The sequence below is a fragment of the Cebus imitator genome, unplaced genomic scaffold, assembly GCF_001604975.1.
Source record: "Cebus imitator isolate Cc_AM_T3 unplaced genomic scaffold, Cebus_imitator-1.0 Scaffold281, whole genome shotgun sequence".
Taxonomy (NCBI): Eukaryota; Metazoa; Chordata; class Mammalia; order Primates; family Cebidae; genus Cebus; species Cebus imitator.
In genome coordinates, this window is record NW_016107596.1 from 3,741,635 (window position 1) to 3,762,024 (window position 20,390).

A 20,390-nucleotide genomic window follows, 5' to 3' on the forward strand; every position below is an offset into this window, starting at 1 on the left:
ACCCACCCACCCAGCCACCTTTGGGAATCAGTGTCTTTGCCACTTGGTTGGTTTTTCTCTGTGTGGACTTCATGATCTGTCTGGCTTCTTCCATGTGTTGACAAAGATGGTTCCTAGCACCGCAACTTCTCCTCCAATCAGGCTCTCCCCGTCCTCCAGCAGAAAGAGAACACTCCCTTCCCAGTGTTTCCAGCAAAGCCCCCGGGTAGCATCTAATTTGCTTGGCTGAACTCCCTATGGCCAGATGAACATAATGTTTATGGATTGGCCGGGCTGGGGTCTCGTGCCCGCTCCAGGATTGCAGGGTGATGTCAGCTTCCCATGAACCAAATGTACTGAGAATAGTGGAGGGGAATTTGGGGGATTTCCTCAAAGTAAAATTAGGGGGCTGTTCCCAAAGAAGGAAGACTGGATGAGTCTGGGCAGAGAAAAACAACAGATGTCCACTGAGGGGGAGTCGCTGGGAAAGGAAGAGGAAATGGTTCCATGGGCTGGTGCTGAGACATACCTGATGCCCCTCCACCTATCAGAGGCTCCTCAGTCCTGTTTGCCTCCTGCTCTCCTGGGCTAATGCTCACTGTGCTCCCTTTGTCTGGGGCACTCCATCCCCACCCCAAGCCCTGTTCACCCTGCTAACAGCTGCTCTTCCTGCAATGTTCAGTTTAGATGTCATTTCCTCCAGGAAGCCTTCCTGTAATGCCTGTACTCCTTTCAGCATTGCACTTATCATACCATGTGATCATCACTAGTATAATTGCCTGTGTCTCTACTACAATGTGGATCCAATGAGGGCAGTGACCCTGCACGTCTTCTACACTGTAGTATTGCCTAGCATAGTACCTGGCACATAATGAACTGCTCAATAAATATTTAATGATTGATGGTGCAGCTATCTCCCTACTCCCAAGTATGCTCAGCAGAACAAAGGCAATGGAATTCTACCTCCCTTATTTTACCCTCCCTCCCTGCCTTCTTCTTGTCCTTTCTCCTTTTCATTCACTCTCCCATCTACCTATCCATCCCTGCATTTACCTACCCACCCACCTATCTGTTCATCTGTCCATCCGTCTACTCATCCATTCAGCCATATTCATTGACCCATTGATCTTTTGATCTGTTGGTCCAGCCATCCAAGCCAAACATTCATTCATTCATGCAAATATATATTGATACTTGCTGGATACCAGCCTCTGCTCTGGCACAGAGCATACAATTAATAACAAGATCCTGGCCTTAGGACTTTGCTTCTCTTTTTTTTTCAAGGTCTTTGGCATGCACTGGCCTAGGGTTTCACCCATATACAAATGTTGGCGGCAGAGAGCCACTGTGCCCAGGGACAGCCTTGTCAGTGGGGCGGAGGAAGCACACAGGGACTGCATCATTGAGAAGCTGTTTCCTCACAACTGATCCTTATCCTGCCCCAGGTGTCCCTTTATGTATGCTGTCAACTTCCAGATTCTGTTTGCCTTCTTTTGCATTTAAATGAGGGCCTGAAGGATGCTGCAGATAACACTTTGCTGTTTTCAGAATCCAAGGATCAGGGAGGAGGCAAAAGGCAGCGTGTGCACAGCAAAAGGCAGTGTGATTACCAGAAGAGACGACGCTTAGCAGTCAACAGACCTGGCCTGCAGTCTTAGCTCTGCCTGGCTTTTTGTGTGACTTTGAACAGCACTCTTGCTATTTCTGAGTCTTAGTTTCCTTAAATAAGGGGCTAGGACACCGAGATTTATGGAGGTCCTTTTGGCCCTTATATTCTTAGAACACATGCAACTGAACTGGGACCAAGAATAGTGGTCTTAACTTACATGTCCCTGTGAGGTTCTTCCCTAGAGTCCCTCAAAAGGGTCTGGAGAGCTGGAAAGCGAACTCCTTACTTGTGGATGAGTAACTCTGAGGAGCTCTTCAGACATCGCCAGTTCAGCAACTTGGCCTCAGCTGAGCTCCTGCATCCGCCTCTGCCCCTTCCCAGCCCTGGGCACATTGCCGCTGTCAGCTGGTCACTTGATAATTTGCAGTTGACAGAGCACTTTCCTCATCTACCCCCTTCTGATCTTTGCCAGGCGGGCACGGAGACTACATGCCTCTCCACAGCCACCCAGCAAGTAGTGGGAGGGCTGAGTCTCAAAACCAAGTCTCCCGAATTCCAGTGGGCTGGAGGAGACTTTCACCCCTGTTTTACAGTTGAGAAAGGGGTACAGGGAAAGCAAAACAACCATGTGCTCAGTAGGCCCAGGCTCTGGGATCAGTCACCTTGGCTTTGAATCCTGACTCTCCATTTACCAGCTTTTGTCCTGGAGAAACTTTCTGACCTATTCTGGGCCATGGTATTCTCATCTGTAAAGCAGGGATCATAGAATGCCTATTTCTTAGGGTTTTTGTGAGAAATAAATGAGTTAATATAGGTAAAGTGCATAGAGCAAGGCCTGGAATGTAGTAAGTGCTCAATAAAGGCTAGCTGGTATCATTGTTGTTACTGTCATCACACTGCCTCCCAGGACCGGGGCAAGGACGCATTGAAATGCTCTATCACTAGAAAGAGAAAGAGGTTTGCAAACTTTGAAGTAATAAATAAGGTTAAGTATTATTTAATGCATCCTGGACTGGCAATATTGAGCAAACTGTTCTAGGCTGTTGAGCTAAGGACCATTCATGCTGAAGCCCATGTATCAGGTAATTAAATAAAAGAAACACCTAGAGGATTCAGGATACAAATAGACTCATGTCAGAGAAGCCTCCAGGTGAACTCTTTGGTGGCAGCTGTCTGACAGAAGTCACCCTGGGCAGTGGAGTTCACTGTTATTCTTGAAATCAGAAATCAATTAGATCACAGGGAGTTTGGCCACAGGGTTCTTGGGTTATCTTCTCCAAGCATGGGATTTTTGGAATGAAGTTTTAGAGGCTATTCTGGGAAGTTTGGCCTGTTGGAGGGCAGGAAGAATAGTCTGTGGCTCAAGAAGAGTAGAAAATGATGTAAGGGGAGATAAAATTAAAAAAGAAAACTAGGCAAAGGATATGTGGGAATTGAGAACACCCAGCTGGGCTGCTGACCTTGAGTGAGTGGATGGATGCATGGTGATTGGAAGGAAGATCTAGCTGTAAATAGAAAGCCTCTCTTTTCCCCTGAACTACCCAACACAGCTGATAGATTCGTGTAAGGCAAGCAGACTCAGAAGCCAAAATAGAAAAAGGAGATGTAGCAGGAATCATTGAACGCAGACAGGATGGGATCCAGACTTGAAAAGTACCAGCAATATGGTGGTGAGGCAAAGAAACAAGGGTTGTCTGTGGATGTGGAGGGACATGTCGAGAAGGGGGAAGGTGGTGTCCTGGAGACAGGCACAGCACGTGTTCCAACCTTTTAGCCACACCTGTTTTATTTTCTTTATTTTTTCTTTCTTTGCATTCCACCCATTTTTGCTCATTTGTAATTTCCCTAAAACTCCTAGAACTCCTCCCCTTTTGCTGATTTCATTCTCTCTGTATGCCAGTTCCACCAAGATCATATCCAAATAACTCAAAGGACTCACTTATTTTAAGATCCAGGATACATGTGTAGGACCCGCAGGTTTGTCACATAGGTAAACGTGGGCCATGGTGGTTTGCTGCACCTATCGACCCATCACCTAGGTATTAAGCCCCACATGCATTAGCTGTTTATCCTGATGCTCTCTCTCCCACTGCCTCCCCTGACAGGCCCCGGTGTCCTTTTAAACAAGACATGAAGATCATCAAAATAGGCAACTGCTTTCTCTGCAAGTCTGCAGTCACCCCTTTTGGCCACTAGATGTCGAGAACGCATCAATATGGCACATTTTCTGGTCCATTTTGTTATTTGGAAATGATCTTGGTGGAACTGGCATATAGATGGGGTGAAATCAGCAAGAAGGAGGGTTTTAGGAGTCTTAGGGAGATTGCAAATGAGAAAAAATGGATGGAAGGCAGAGAAGCAATCTTTCCAACAAGACCCACGAAGAAGAGTTGACTGCATTTTAAATCTATGTATTTTTTTACAATTTGGGAGATTTTTAGGATGAAGGAAGAAGGGAGAAACATGGCATAAAAATAAATATTCTTTACGTTAGTTAATTTTCTCCAGAGCTTGTAAGCATTTCCAAGTGAGTATGTTTAAGATTCTTAAACCCTGAGCCAAAATTAGGGATGATAATGATGATGGTGGTGGTGGTGGTAGCATCTGATAGATACCTCCATGGCTCTTACTATGCGGAAGGTATTGTTCTCAGCAATTTACAGAAATTGACTCATTTAGTACTCACAACAACCCTAGGAAGTGCTATTATTATCCCTGTTTTACAGCTGAGGAAGCAGAGGGCAGAGAGTTTGTATGACTTATCCAAGGTCACACAGCTGGTCAGTGAGAGCATCAGGATTCAGCCCAGACACTTGTCCATATTCTTACCTTCCATGATCTGTAATACATGTTGCCACATTGACTCCTGACCTATGGCAAAAGGAACTTTCTGAGCAATGAATCAATGCTGTGATTTAATAATAAAAATCACAGAGGCCAGGTGCGGTGGTCACACCTATAATCCCAGCACTTTGGGAGTCTGAGGCAGGTGGATCACCTGAGGTCAGGAATTTGAGACCAGCCTGACCAACATGGTGAAACCTCCATCTCTACTAAAATACAAAAATTAGCTGGGTGTGGTGGTGTGTGCCTGTAATCTTAGCTACTTGGAAGGCTGAGACAGGAGAACCACTCGAACCCAGGAAGCGGAGGTTGCAGTGAGCCAGGATCACGCCACTGCACTCCAGCTGGGCAACAAGAGTGAAGGTCTGTCTCAAAAAAAAAGAAGAAAAAAAAATTGGGATCACCTCACACCCCTTAGGATGGCTATTATGGAAAAAATAAAAAAAAAAAAAAAAAAAAAAGAAGTCACAGAATTCCTCATTCTAATAAACTCACTTCACAGCACTTCAAATGAGAAGGAATAAGATTTTAGGGTTGGCCAGGAATTCATTCTGAGTTCCCCGACCTACAGGGCTTGGTTAGATAGGAGCACATTTCATTCCCACGAGGAAGCCTCTGCTCTATTAGTTGTTGTAGTGATCCAAACAACAGAGGAGAATGAACAAGGCCCAGGAGCCATGGATTCCAGAAGGTTGTTTTTGTTCTTAGCTTAGAAAGATGTTCATAAACTTGGCATTGCAAAAGAAAAGTACATTTCTAGCTGGGGGCCAATAAAAATGCTGTTGGTATGAAGCGGCCCGGCCAATGCTCAGGCTACTAAAAGTATTTATGTCTGCTCAGAAAATGATAATGAATTTAAGAAATTTATTAAGGGCTGGATGCGGTGGTTCACATTTGTAATATCAGCACTTTGGGAGGCTGAGACAGGAGGATCACTTGAGCCCAGGAGTTTGAGACGAGCTTGGGCAGCATGGATGAACCCCATCTCTATTTATTAACAAAATGATACAGACAATCTAGGATGCTCTGGGAGAAAAAGTGGTGGATCAAAAGTGAGAGAACAGATTTCCAGTATAGTTAAATATATATTTACCATATGACCCTCCATCCCATCCCTGGTATTTACCTAAGAAAAATGAAAATACATGTCCACACAGAGAAATGTACATAAGCGTTCATAGCAGCTTTATTTAAAACAGCTAAAAACTATAAACAACTCAAGTAGCTATGGACATATGAATAAGTAAACAGATTGTGGCTTAGCCATACAGTAGAATATTTGGCCATAAAAAAAGAAGTTCTGATATGTACGACATCATCAGTTAATCTCAGGAAAGTTATGCTGAGTAAAAAGAGGGCTGTCCCAAAGGAGTTTATATTTTATGATTCCATGGAACTGGATTCTAGAACACACAAAACCAATCTCCAGTGACACAAGGCAAATGTGTGATTGGGGCTAGGATGGGGTCAGGGATTGGCTGCAAAGGGGCATGAGGGGTCTTTCTGGCACAGTGGGAGTTCTATATTTTGCTGGTGGTCCTGGCTACATGGACGCAAAGTCTGGTGGCTCTGCACTGATGCTTTGCGCCTCTGGGCCTCAGTTTCCTTGTTTGTCGAACTAGAAGGTTGTTAGATTAGATAATGTCTAGAATTTCTTCTGGCTCAGAAATTTTCCCTATAATAACAGTATCCATTTTTATTATGGAAGTAGAGTAGCAAAGTGCAATTTGCTTTATAGGAATTGTTTTTATAGGCAAGGATGAATTTATTCCAGAGAACATAGAGTATCTATTGGGTTACTTAATATTACTCATTTTGGGTACAGAGCCATTTGCAGCCCATTGCACTTCAGGAAACAGCTGAGAAATGATTTGTGTATAAGGAGGATGTTCCCCATTCGAGTCCCATGGGGATGTGAGGAGGGACCTTCCCAGTGGCACTGGGAGGAAAGGGAGGGAGGGATGGCAGAGTCACTGCTGGCAGGGCTAGAAAGGACAGCTGAGCAAGGTGCAGGCTTGCCTTGTCACCTCGGACAGTCCCCAGATGCCTGGAGTTGTGGTTACCCCTTTAAATTTCCTCCTTTTTATTTATTATTATTATTTTTTAATTTCCTCTTTACTGGCCCACACCTGGCTCTTAGTTAGGGCTTAGTGATGTTGCTGCTGCTGCTGCTGCTGGCCATTACCATCATCATCATCATTATCCAGTCCTCAGTCTGTACAAAAGTAAAGGAAGGCAGATGCGCAGAGCGTATTGTGGGACCAGGGCAGCGGCTGACTAGAGTGTAGGACTTGGTATGGAGCCAGGAGCAACAGGGAGGGCAGTAATGGGCCATAACCGGATGCTGATTTCCCCTATTCGTGTGCCCCCAGGTCATGAAAACCTACCACATGTACCATGCGGAGAGCATCAGTGCAGAAAGCAAGCTGAAGGAGGCCGAGAAGCAGGAGGAGAAGCAGTTTAACAAGTCCGGAGACCTCAGCATGAACCTGCTCCGGCACGAGGACCGGCCCCAGCGCCGCAGCTCCGTGAAGAAGATTGAGAAGATGAAGGAGAAGGCGAGTGGGGCCCTGGGCTGGGAGAGATCGGGGACAGGGCACAAAGGGAAGGGCCATGCTCTTGGAGGAGAGCCTTGGCCGTCCCGTTTATTCCCCTGCATCCCAGTGGGGTGGTAGGGGTTGGGGGTATGGGACAATGTAGCCAGCATCTCCTCTTTTGGAGGTCCATGGAAGCAGGGCTGGCCATGCCCCTGCTAGCACTGGTTAGGCCTGGCTTAGTGCTAAGGTCAGCAGGCAGAAGAGGGGCTCAACTCACAAGAAAGCGGAACTGTGACAAGATTCACGCCCAGCAAGCGCCTTCTCTCATGGGCTGGAATCATCAGGCATTAGTGGGAACAGGAGCTTGTTCTGGAAGCCAATTTGATGGCCGAGTTAGGGGCTGGGGGTGAGGTGGGAACTGATTACTGAATGTGTCTCAACAAGAGGCACCAGCACCTGGAAATACGGTGAAGGGCTGATTCCAAAATTGCCATTGCCAACTCAAAGACGAGAGAGTTAGAATCCCTGTGTATTGATTCTGGAAAAGTCCTTTAGTAGGGCATGGTGGAAGGAATTCTAACTTTGGAGTCAGTTGGGCTGGGTTATGAAAATGCCACATTTATAACACCTCTCTGAGCCCCAGTTTTCAAATCTGATAGGAGTGGCAAATGCGTCTCATCTCTCATGTCAACTCTGACCAATTGCCCAGAGTACTGGGTTGAGGATTGTGAAACCCTATCCAGGCTTAGTTAAAAACAGTGCTATAGGGCTGGAGACAGTGGCTTATGCCTGTAATATCAGCACTTTGGGAGGTAGAGGCGGGAGGGTCGTTTGAGTCCAGGAGTTCGAGACCAGCCTGGGTAAAATGGCAAAACTCCATCTCTATTTATGAAAAAAAGGGGAGGGGGCAAAGAACTTGAATAGATGTTGCTCTTAAAAAAACATATACGAGCAGCCAATAAGTATGTGGGAAGATTGTCTGGGCCAAGCATGGTGGTTCACGCCTTTAATCCTAACACTTTGGGAGGCTGAGGTGGGCAGATCGTTTGAGCTCAGGAGTTTGAGACCAGGTTAGGCAACATGGCAGACCCACCTTTACAAAAATAAAAGCATTAGCCAGGCATGGTGGTATGTGCCTATAGTCCCAGCTACTTGGGAGGCTGAGCTAGGAGGATCACCTGAACCTGGGGAGGTTGAGGCTGCAGTGAACCATGATTGTATAACTGCACTCCTACCTGGGCAACAGAATGAGACCCTGTAAAAAAAAAAAAAAAAAAAAAAATCGTCTGTATCATTAGTGATTAAGGAAATGCAAATCAAACTCAATAAAATATCACTTCACACCTGCTAGGATGGCTAGAATTAAAAAGGCAGACTATATGAAGTATTGGTGAGAATGTAAAGAAATTGGAATCTTCATACACTACTAGAGGGAAGGTATAATGATTCTATCACTTTGGGAAATAATGCAAATGTTAAACATAGACTAAGTTACCATGTGACTCAAAAATTTTATTCCTAGATATCCACCCAAGAAATAAAAACATATGTTTGTCAAAAACTTGTACATGAATAGCAGCATTATTCACAATAGCCCAATAAAATACAATAACCAAGCAGGGAATGATAGGACTACAACATAGGAAGAAGCAGAATTGAGTGCTAACTGGGAGTCCAGAGGCTGATTGTTAGTTCAGAGTTGTGTGTTTAGTTCGATTAGCTACTTGGCTCATGGGCAAACCACTTCTCTCCAGTTCTCACTTCCTCATCTATAAAACAGATGAGTTTAACGAAAAGTCCACGAACGGCTAAAAATGATCTGAGGGTCATGGTCATAGTGGGCCACTGGAAATAGGCCAAGAATATCAAAACTTTTTGTGGGGGTTGGGTGCATGGCTGGTGTGGAATGTAACTGGCAGGACCCTGGAGAAAAGTTACAGATCTCTGAAGAGAATTAAAATGTTGAGAACTCATTGTGGAATAGGAAGGTGTAAGAATGTCTAGATGAAGGAGGAAAACCATTTGTTTACAGAGACCTGACATTTTACCCAGCAGGGGTCTCTTCAGTCTGAAAGGGGCAGGGGACAGCGCTCCAGCCTGTTTACTCTTTCCTCCTCCATTCCCAGGCTGGCCCAGACAGGAGTAGCTCCCTGGGTGGCAGCTGGGTCCCAGCCAAGATGGGCTGCTCTGACTGCCCCCACCTCCTCTCCCCACCACGCCCATCCAGACAGCCATCCTCCTCCCTCCTGCCCTCCAGTCACTGAAAACCACCGAATACCTACATTGTGCAAGGACATTTCTGTGTGCACCAGACCTAGCAATGAACAAGGCAGATCAAGTCCCTAACCCCACTTACTTTCTAGTGGCAGGTCACTGACAATCAATGAGTAAATAAAGGAGTTTAAAAAAATGCAATTTCAGGTGGTGGAAGTGCTTGTAAAGAAAAGAGCAGGGCAGGGGTAGGTAGAGGGAGGGGGAGAGGTAGGTGAGCCTGTCGTCAAAGGCCGATCTGACCTTGAGACCTTGAGTCAGGACCTGAATGACGTGAAGGGGCAGGTCATGTTGGGATTTGGGAAGATGGCTGGCCGGGCTGAGGGAACCACGAGACTGAGGGCCTTGAGATAGGAATGAACTTGGCCTCTTAAAGGATGGACCAAGGGGGCTGAGCAAATGAGAGGGAGCATGGGGGAAGGTGGGGCTTGAGAAGTGGACAGGAGCCATGGCACGGAGGGCTCCTCAGGCAGGAGCAGCAGTTTGGGAAGTCGCTGGAGGGTGCTGGGTAGTGGTCTTATTTATTTATTTATTTATTTATTTATTTATTTATTGAGACAGAATCTCCCTCTGTCACCTAGACCTGGAGTACAGTGGTACAGTCTTGCTCACTGCAACCTCCATCCCCCTGGGTTCAAGTCATTATCCCACCTCAGGCTCCTGAGTAGCTGAGACTACAGGTGTGTGCCACCACACCCAGCTAATTTTTGTATTTTTAGTAGAGATGGGGTTTCACCATGTTGACCAGGCTGGTCTTGAACTCCTGACCTCAGGTGATATGCCTGCCTTGGCCTCTCAAACTGTTAGGATTACAGGCATGAGCCACTGTGCCCGGCCAGGGGTCTTATTTACACCCCACCCTGGCAGGGACCATCAGAAGGCTGCTGCTTATCTAGTGTCCTCATTGGCTGCACAGGCGCAATCTCAGGGGATCTGCCTGAGTCCAAGTCCAACCCTTTCCCGTCTAGCAGATGGAGGTCTTCCATAGGTGTAGCTGTGCAGGGCTTGGATGGTAAGCAGCTACCATAAAGAAAATAATTATCACTGAGCCAGTCATGGTGGCTCATGCCTGGAATCCTAACACTTTGGGAGGCTGAGGTGAGAGGATGGCTTGAGGCCAGGAGTTCCAGACCAGCCTGGGCAACATAGTGAGACCCCACCATCTCTACAAAACTTAAAAAAAAAAAAAAAAAACTGACCAGGTGTGATGGCATGCATCTATAGTCCCAGCCAGAGGTAGGAGGTTTGCTTGAGTCCAGGAGATAGAGGGTGAAGTAAGCTGTGATCACACCACTGTTCTCCAGCCTGGGTGACAGAGCAAGACCCTGACTCTAAAAAAATAAAAGAAAATCATAAGTCCTGTCCTCTTAGATGGCTTGCCCTTACATCTACTTTTTTCTTCTTCCAGAGGCAGGCCAAGTACTCTGAGAACAAGCTGAAATGCACAAAGGCCCGAAATGACTACTTGCTCAATCTGGCAGCCACCAACGCAGCTATAAGCAAATACTACATCCATGACGTCTCCGATCTGATCGATGTGAGCTCCCTAGGGAGGCTGGGACTGAACAGTGCCCATACCGGGGCTGGTGCATAACACTGGCTGAAGGAGGGGTTGATCTTTGTCTTTAGCTGACATTCTCGGATAGCCAGGAGTCTTTTGAGCCCTGCTGGAAGGGAAGGGCAGCGAATGTTTGGGAGCTGGAAAATGAGTGTTACCTCCTGGTGTCTATTTTCACTAGTGGGACATGGGCCTCTGGTGGCTCCTGTGCAGTTGGCTTGGGCAGTCGTATATCCAGTGCCAACTTCCCAGGTACCCTCCTGGACACCAGGTGCTTTGCTGGGTTTGAGGGGTTCAGGGGTGAACCATATACAGTTCATGCCTTGGCGGATTTCTCAGTGTGATAAAGGAGATGTTATTAGTAATATGTTTAGCGCCCCCAGGGCCGCTCGGCCAGACACACATACATGTGAAGGAAAATAGCAAATGAGATAGAATTAATTATGCGGATCAGCTTTGTGTAGGGAGGTTATCTTGGGAGAAATTGGGGAGCTTAAGCAAATGGAGAACAGAACACTGAATCCCCAAGTACCAGCTGTGCAGGACACGCGGCAGGGACAAGCAGACTAGGAGAAAGAACACTGAGTGGTGGTGCTGGCGAGGGCTTCTGTGTCATCTAAGTGGGAGCCAGGACTGGGTTTCTCTTGTGTCCCTCTTCCTGCACAGATGGGGGAGCTGACCCTGTCCATGCCTAGTAAGGGCTTGGTACTGGTTGATGAGCCCTTTTCCTGGTGTATCCTATCAGGAAGTCAGGGGGCTCCTGCTATTCCCATGGTTCCAGAGGGGGACCCATTGTCAGCATCACAAGGAAATGGAGCTCCCAAATGGCCCAAGGCCAGACTCTCCTCTTTACTACCTTTCAACTTTCCTTTTTGCTCTTTCAGCCCTTTTATTCATTCATTTACCATATCTTAATTTGAGCACCTGCTGTGGTCTAGAACTTGAGGTGCAGGAACCAGTGGGTCGGCCCTCGGGGAGCTTACCTTACCAAGGACATGTTGATAGGTGATTTTAATACTAAGTGGCAAGGGTCACAGTGAGGGAAGTGGAGGGAAACGTGGACACTTGGAGTAGGAACACCTGACCAACTCTGAGTGGGGAGAATATCAAGGAAGGCTTCCTGGAGGAAGTGACCTCTAAACTGAATTCTGAAAGAAGAGTATTCCAGGTGGAGGGGATGCATACACACCACCTTAAAGAAGAGAAAGATGGTGAATGTAGGGAGCTTAGTTCTGCTATTGCCCATATCTCCACTGCAACTCCCCCTGAGGGCCACGGTGCTGTTTGTGCGGTAGGATTCCAAAGTGCCTCGGGACCTCTGGGATAGAAGATTCGGCTGTGGAAAGGGAGGTAGTCATAACACTGTGGTTGCTGGTGACCACCCCTCCACGTCCCGACTCTCACCCGCATCCTTCTGTTGTTGCCTCTCCCCAAGTGCTGTGATTTGGGCTTTCATGCCAGCCTGGCCCGCACCTTCCGGACCTACCTCTCAGCTGAATACAACCTGGAGACGTCTCGCCACGAGGGGCTGGATGTCATTGAGAATGCGGTGGACAACCTGGATTCCCGAAGCGACAAACACACAGTCATGGACATGTGCAACCAGGTCTTCTGCCCTCCACTCAAGTTCGAGTTCCAGCCCCACATGGGGGATGAGGTAGGCTTCCCCCAGGAGCCTGGGCTTGGGGCTGCCTCCCTCTCTTCTCCCATGTGCTCCAGAACATCAGCCCTGGTTGCACATACAGGAAGTTTCTATCCGAGGCCTGGGGTCAAGCTCTTGGTTCATAGGCTTCCCCAGCCAAGGAGTTTACCACTAATACTCCAATCTTGTGGTCTCAAGTCCCCCCTGTGCATAATTGCAGGACCTTGGCTTCCCTTAAAGCCCCTCCCAGTTATGTCTAGAATACTCTAAGGGAGCCCCAGTCTGCACCCAGGCTCATGTTCTTCCCTTAGATGCCCAGGTGAGGTGCATGGGAAGCCTGAGCCTCACCACAGCCATTCAGGCTGGCGCATTTCACCAGGGTGTGGGCAGAGCTCCCTTCCTTCAACACTGCAAGCCTTTGATACACCAGACAATTGAGTTCCTTCAGTGCTTGTGCTGCTCAGATCCTTATTACATTCTGAAAAACACACACACACACACACACACACACACACACACACACACACACACACACAAAAACCCCAAAAGAAAACAAGTGAAAAACAAATGGGAAGAAGACGACCCTGTCACTGGCCCTAACACAGCCCTGCTAGTTACCCAAGGCTTACAAAATTCCTTACGCAGTAGTTCCTTGAGTTTGTCTGTGTCATTGCTCCCTTTGGGCATTGAGGGAACCCATTTGAACAGTGTCTCAGACCCAGCCAACCTCTGGGTCCCAGTGAGGCTCAGCTGGGCCGTCTGTGGTACTTGCTGGAATGGGAGGGGTGAGGAAGCTTGAACCCAGGAGGTGGAGGTTGCAGTGAACCGATAAGGTTCCACTCCAGCCTGGGTGACAAAGTGAGACCCTGTCTCAAAAAAAAGAAAGCTCTCACCTAGTCATTTGCTGGGGGATGAGGAGCTATGAGCTGTGAGAGTGCATTGTCTCAGGGTTGCCCCAGTGCAGCATTGGTCTGCAGCACAGTGAGCACACCCCTGGTCATTTCTCACTTAGGTTTTTTTTTTCTATTGGTTTCTCTTAGGTGGTTGCTTTCCTGCCACAACTTCTCGCCTTGAAATTAACCAATTAGTTTTGCTTAATAAGAGTATGTTAAGGTTCTTTGTAAGCCTTCAAGTGCTTCCCAAATGTAGATCATGACGGAAAGGCCACACCTGGCAATGGCAAGAGGGCAGACTTTGAGTAGGGAGACCCTGGTTCTCATCTGGCTTTGGTTGCCACAGCCACGTATGAGCTCTGTGACCATGGGCAGGGCACTCAACCTTTCCGAGCCTGTTTCCTGGATTGGGATGTTAATGGTAGCCCTGCCCTAGCTCCACACAGGTGAGGAGGGCACAGGGCAACCACAGATGGTGGCTGTTATTCCTGCAGGTATGCCAGGTCAGCGCTCAGCAGCCCGTCCAGACAGAACTGCTCATGCGGTATCACCAGCTGCAGTCCAGACTGGCCACCCTCAAGATAGAGAATGAGGAGGTGAGTGAGTGCCTCTACCCTGTAAGGGACTTCCTTTGGAAGGCTTGGCTTGTCCCGGGGAGTCTACTTGTGCCATGGAATGCATAAGAAATGATGGCTCCATTTATAAGATGGAATAGTACACAATCATTAAAACCACACACACCAAGAATCACTAATAGCCTGGGGGAACACTTATATGATGTTAAATTGAAGGAAAACAAAAGGCGGGAGACTGAGGCAAGAGAATTGCTTGAACCTGGGAGGCGGAGGTTGCAGTGAGCTGAGATCATGCCACGGCCCTCCAGCCTGGGTGATAGAGTGACGCTCCATCTCCAAAAACAAACAAACAAACAAAAACAAAAGGAAATAGGAGCCTATGTTCTGTATTGCCATAACTGGAGTAAACTAAAGCATGCGTATATTCCTAGGCATACAAAAAAGACTGCAGGGAAGTGCTTGAATGCTATTAGTTATTAGGTTTGGGTTGTGGGGTGATAGGTGCTTTCTGTTTACTTCTTTGAGCTTTCTTTTGTTTTCTGCAATGAATTTCTATTTTATCATTAGAAAATACACTAGCTATTTTAAATTACACAATGAAATAAACAACCAGGGAACACTAAATGTGTCATAGATTCTGAGCTCCAAGGAACAGGTCAGTCTTAACAGGCCCAGCCTCCCTCCCCTGTAGCTGGGGGGCATAGGATTCTCAGCAGGTGGGTGCAGATGGAAATACCAGTGCAGTGGCTCTGTTCTGATGTGGACTGAAGAGGCCACATGGGAAACATCGTATTCCAACCTCCTCCTCCAAAGAGGATGTCAACTAACTGGAGGCCCCTGGAGAAAGGACATCAGGATGCGGGGAGTGACACTCAAGGTCATGGGCAGGTTTATTCTTGAAAGTGCAGTCATAGTGGGAGGTGGGAAGATACAGTCCTGGTCTTCAAATCTCAAGAGTGCTATCCTGGGCAGAGAGGGCAGCTTTGCTTTTCATCTCCGCAAAGGACAGACCTAGGACAAATGTGAGACAGATTGGAGCTCAGGATGATAGCAAATCAGTGCAGTCCCTGGGGGGAGGTTGTATGGAGACAAATTATATATTTGTTTTTCAAACCTGGCAAGAGACAGGAGATGAACAGTGTGTTTTCTTTATTTATTTAAGCCCTACATCTTCCCCCAAAGGATTTTAAATTGTTTACATGGAATAGTATATGGATCATAACATTAATGGAATTTAACTTGGAAATCAGGTCCAAAGAAAGGAGAATGAAGCCACTGTTCCTCTGTATGAGCTTCTAACAGGCTTGAGTATGCTTAATTTTGAACCCAAGCTTCCTGTCTTGCTGCGTTAGAAAGAATTGATTCGTGTATTCATTCAACAGTATTAATTCAAGTGACATTTATTCAAATATTTATAGAGCACATACTATGTGCCAAACATTATAGAGAATAAAGTGAGTGAACATAACACAACATAGCACCTTCTCTCCAGGAGGGAATATTCTCATGAAAAAAGACAGATGATAATTAAAACTGTCAACAGAGAGAGTCAAACTCCATAAAATACTTGAGGAGATTTATTCTGAGCCAAATATGAGTGACCAAGGGCCTGTGACACAGCCCTCAGGAGATCCTGAGAACGTATACCCAAGGTGATTGGGCCACAACTTGGTTTTGTACATTTTAGGGAAATGTAAGGCATTGATCAATACATGTAAGATATATTTGGTCTGGAAGCAGGGGCTTTCAGGTCATAGGCAGATTCAAAGATTTTCTGATTGGTGATTGGTTGAAAGAGTTAAGTTATTGTCTAAAGAACGGAATGTCTGGGTTGAGATAAAGGGTTGGGCAGACCAAGGTTTTATCATACAGATGAAACCTCCGGGTAGTATGCTTTAGACAATAGACTGTAAATGTTTCTGTCAGACTTAGAGTCTGTTCTAACAGTAATATCAAAAAGGAGGTGGGTATAATGAGGCAGGTTTGCCTGCCCCTTCCCTTCATGCCCTGAACTAATTTTTCAGGTTAACTTTGGAATGCACCTGACCAAGAGTAGAGGTCTATTCAGATGGATGAGGGCTTAGAATTTTATTTTTCATTTACAAAACACAAAAACAAGCCGATAAATGAATGAGCTTGGAAAATATTAGACAGTGATAGGCACTGAGTGAAGAAATTGGGGGGACTGATGTCACCAGAAGGTGACATTTAAGCTCAGGTCTGAGTGACAAGAAACAGACCATGAGTGACAACAATTTTATACAAACATTGAGGCAGTTTTTCCAGGGACTGTTTTTGGAACTAGCCTCCAAAGCAAAGAATCTGCCCTTTAGGCACAGTTGCACAAAGGGGTGTTGGGACGTCAGGGTCCATGGGCCCTGTTTTTGCAGGCTTCTGGTGATTCCTCAAAATTCCAGGAGAAAAACTGGAGTCCTAACTGAATAATGTGTGCCTCAGCAACTGTCTTCCTGGAATTTTCTTTTCTCAGCCGGGCTTTTGATAGGAGTCCAGCAGCAGATAGCTGGAGAGTTTGTTCATGATGGATGTCTGCCCACCATTGTCAACTTTGTCTCTATCCTTCTCTGAATGAAGAGAACTAGAGCATGTCTGTTGTTCCTACTCACCTGACCACCTTGCATTGGAGGAGCTAGTTTGCAGTTACATAATTAGGCCAGGAGAAATAGACCTAGAAACCTGGGTTCCTCATTTGTCACAACATTCCTCAAGATTCTCTCTGACATAAGCCATGCAATAAAATGTCTTTAAATTGGGAAACCTGGCTTCTGATCCCAGCCAGCTGTGTGATTTTGGGCTGGTGACTAATTTGTGTTTTCCACATTAATACAGTGAGAAGGATTATTTTGGTTCTGCCTATATCCTAGGGACTTTATATGGAAGAAGTAAAGTGGCAGTTGAAAAAGGGACTTCAGGTGTCAACAACAGTGTGAGAATACAGGACTTTTGTCAATCTGCTGTGTTTCCGCAGGTTAGGAAAACCCTGGATGCCACCATGCAGACCTTGCAGGATATGCTGACGGTGGAGGACTTTGATGTCTCCGATGCCTTCCAACATAGTCGATCAACGGAGTCTGTCAAGTCCGCTGCCTCTGAGACCTACATGAGCAAGATCAACATTGCCAAGAGGAGAGCCAACCAGCAGGAAACAGAAATGTTTTATTTTACAGTAAGTGTCATCCTAGACCCAGAACCACACTGTCTGCTGACCCACTGGCAGTGACTTTTCAGGAGCAACCCAAGCGACTGACAGCCAGAGAAACTATATGGGTCAGTTGGACCTAAGACTTTACCACCATGCTTTTAAAATTAAGTTGCCTGGCTTGGTTTTCTGAAATGCAGAAAGTGAATTCCCAATGGGTAGCATCGGCATTGATCTTGGGTGATGATTATTGAAATTTTTTTGCTCTAGAAAAAAAATGGAGACAATTTTATTCAGTGAGGTGATAAGAAAATGGCTAACAGCTTCAGGAACAAGTCCCAAGTAATAACCCTAAAATTATATATATAGATTATCATGTTGAATTGTCTTAAATTTAGTTGTGGGCTTTGGAAAAAATGTCCTCAAACATATATGTCTCTGAAAACTGTCAAAGGCTCTGCTGGATACAAAGGGGAGTGACTTTTTTTTTTTTTTTGAAACAGAGTCTCACTCTGTCACCCAGGCTGGAGTGCAGTGGCGCGATCTCGGCTCACTGCAACCTCCGCCTCCTGGGTTCAAGTGGTTCTCCTGCCTCAGCCTCCCGAGTAGGTGGGATTACAGGCATGCACCACCATGCCTGGCTAAGGTTTCTTTTTCTGTATTTTTCATAGAGATGGGGCTTTACTGTGTTGGCCAGGGTGGTCTCGATCTTCTCACCTTCTGATCCACCCTCCTCGGCCTCCCAAAGTGCTGGGATTATAGGTATGAGTCACTGTACCCGGCCCAGGGAAGTGACTCTTAATGGCCAACAGGCCAGGTCATCGAAGCCAAGGACCATGGAAAAGGAGGGGGGAAACCACAACCTCCCACCAGCCCAGTCATTCCAGAAACCCATCAGGGTGGGCCAGTGTGAGATGACCCCAGTCTTATTTGTATATATGTCAGCCCCAACTCCAATGGCTCTTTCCCCACAGCTGTCAATGGGAAGGTGGTGACGTTAGAGACCCTCCTCTACACTTTACTTGGGGGTATCTGAGCCTCTGCAACTCACTTTTCTCTGCCCCTTTTTTAGAGTGCTGGCTGGGGCAATAGAGTGGATTTCTCTTTGAGAAACTAGCAGATAAATTTGGGGCAGTCACATCTACCTCCTTGACTTTATCCTCAGCTTTTGTAACTGCCATGTCCCTTGCTTGCAAGCTCCTTCCCGCAGGTCCCCACATGGCCCCCTTTCCACCTTCTTCAGGCTTTGGCTCAAATGCCCGCTTTGCAGGGAGGTCTTCCTGGACTTACAGTCCACCGTTCCCACTTTATTTTATTTATTTACTTTTTTGGGAGATAGGGTCTCACTTTATTGCTCAGGATGGAGTGCAATGGCATAAACATAGCTCACTGCAGCCTCGGCCTCCTGGGCTCAAGTGATTCTCTCACCTCAGCCTCCTGAGTAGCTGGCACTACAGTACACATCCCCATGCCTAGCTAGTTTTTTAAACTTAACTTTTTTAGAGACTTGGTCTTGCTAAGTTGCCTAGGCTGGTCTTGAACTTCTGGCCTCCAGCAATCCTCTCACCTCAGGCTCCTGAGTAGCTGGAATTACAGGTGTGAGTCAACATACTCAGCTCTGCTTTCTTTTTATCCATAGCATTCACCACCACCTGACCAAGTGGTATCTTACTTACCGTTTTTGTTCATTTATTGTTTCCTTCTCCACCCAACCACATAAGCTTCAAGAGGGCAGGAATCCATTGAAATTTTTCAGCACCTACTCTAAGCCAGTCACAGCTTTAGGCACTGGGGAGCCGGAGATGAGCTGGGTGTGGAGTCCACCCTCTAGCAGCTGGCCATGCAGCAGAGGCATGCCTAGCGGGGCTCTGGGACTGTGTGGGTGGGGGAAGCTGGTACCTGTATAAAAGTGGCCGAGGCCCAGGCTGAGTTCCGAGCAGGTAGATGTGTTTCTGTCTGGCCTGTTCTCTGTCCCTCAGTGCTGCTGTAAGGTGCACTGCATTGGCCAGGGCCCTGAACTAGGAAACAGGCTGGGGCTAGGGCCTAGCCCATGGCTGACTTTCCATGGGATCTTGGACAAATCACTTCCTGGTGCAAACTTAATTTTTCTCATCTGTCCAAAGAAGAAAATCCTATTGCCCACTGCAATTTGGGTTATTTTAATGGGAAAGCCGCTCAGGGGACTGCAGACCCTTTCTCCTTCAGAACCGGCCAGATGAAAGGAAGAGTTGTTCCAAGCCTTCTCTCTGATAGATCCGATAAAGCTCTCTGGCCTCGGCTGCGTGGACCCTGGGACGGCTCCCATTTCTGTACTCTTGGCACAGAAGCACAGTGGAGCTTTGATGACTTCAGAGGCCCTTTGCTTTGTCTCCACACAGACCTTACCTGACAAAGGCAGCTTTCAGTGCTCCCATTCTCCCCAGAACTGCTTTGTATTCCTAACCCCTTACCTGAAAGGCCAGGAGCCTTGCAAGGAGCTGTCCTCCACATGGCAGCGCTGGGGATCTAGATGGAGGAAAGCAAAGGCGCAGACGCAGAGGTCTCTCTGTTCCCTGCGCCAGGGTCCCTGCAGGTGACGTGATCTCTCTTCGGCTTTCCTGTCCCAGAGGTCAGTTGTAGAGGCAGAGATCCCATTACTTGGCCTTCCAATCTATAACTTCCTTGTGCCTTGTGTCTTACAGAAATTTAAAGAATATGTGAATGGCAGTAACCTCATCACCAAGCTGCAGGCCAAGCACGATTTACTCAAGCAGACCCTGGGCGAAGGTGAGTGAGGGCCTCCCAGAGGCCCTCTGGGAGGAGCTGTGTTCCCCACTGCATTTCGCTGTTACCCTCTGACGTGTTGAGCTGTTTAAGGTTGAGGCAGCGGGCACCTGGCAGAATGAATCTGGACTTCCCTACCAGGACTGGGCAGGCTGGGAAAATCACCTGGGTACTGATGCCTTGAGGGGTCCAATCTGGCTATAGAAAATAGAGGGTGTGACTTGCTTTTTGATTAATAGAAAGAAAAATAAATAAATAAGGCAAAAAGAAAATAGAGGGCAACCACAAGTCTTGGTTTAGGTTGGCAGGGACGGTCCAAGGCAAAGTGATAGAGTGGCCCCCATCAGGTAGGGAGTGGGAATCCAGGGCCTCAGAGGCCAACACTGACATTTTTCAGCAGACACTATTTGCAAGGAATACTACTGGAGGGTCTTGTCAGGGTTCTAGGTCCAGAAAAGGAAAATCCATACATGTAGGTCAGGGTTTGGTCCTTGAGGGAGCTGGAGACTAGGCTGAAAGCCACCCAATGACTTCCGTTGGGGGTTGGAATAAAATCCCAGCT

General features: G+C 47.0%; 1 protein-coding gene across 2 annotated transcripts in view; it reads left to right on the plus strand.

Moving 5' to 3' along the window:
• The window catches only part of SRGAP3 (SLIT-ROBO Rho GTPase activating protein 3), a 261,902-nt gene that overhangs the window by 178,162 nt on the left and 63,350 nt on the right, over positions 1–20,390 (plus strand). For both annotated transcript variants that reach the window (XM_017501593.2, XM_017501594.2), the window contains exons 5-10: positions 6,805–6,990; positions 10,649–10,777; positions 12,234–12,455; positions 13,828–13,929; positions 16,895–17,092; positions 19,747–19,831. In XM_017501593.2, coding sequence (XP_017357082.1) covers positions 6,805–6,990; positions 10,649–10,777; positions 12,234–12,455; positions 13,828–13,929; positions 16,895–17,092; positions 19,747–19,831 — 922 coding nt within the window. The remainder of the gene's footprint in view (positions 1–6,804; positions 6,991–10,648; positions 10,778–12,233; positions 12,456–13,827; positions 13,930–16,894; positions 17,093–19,746; positions 19,832–20,390) is intronic.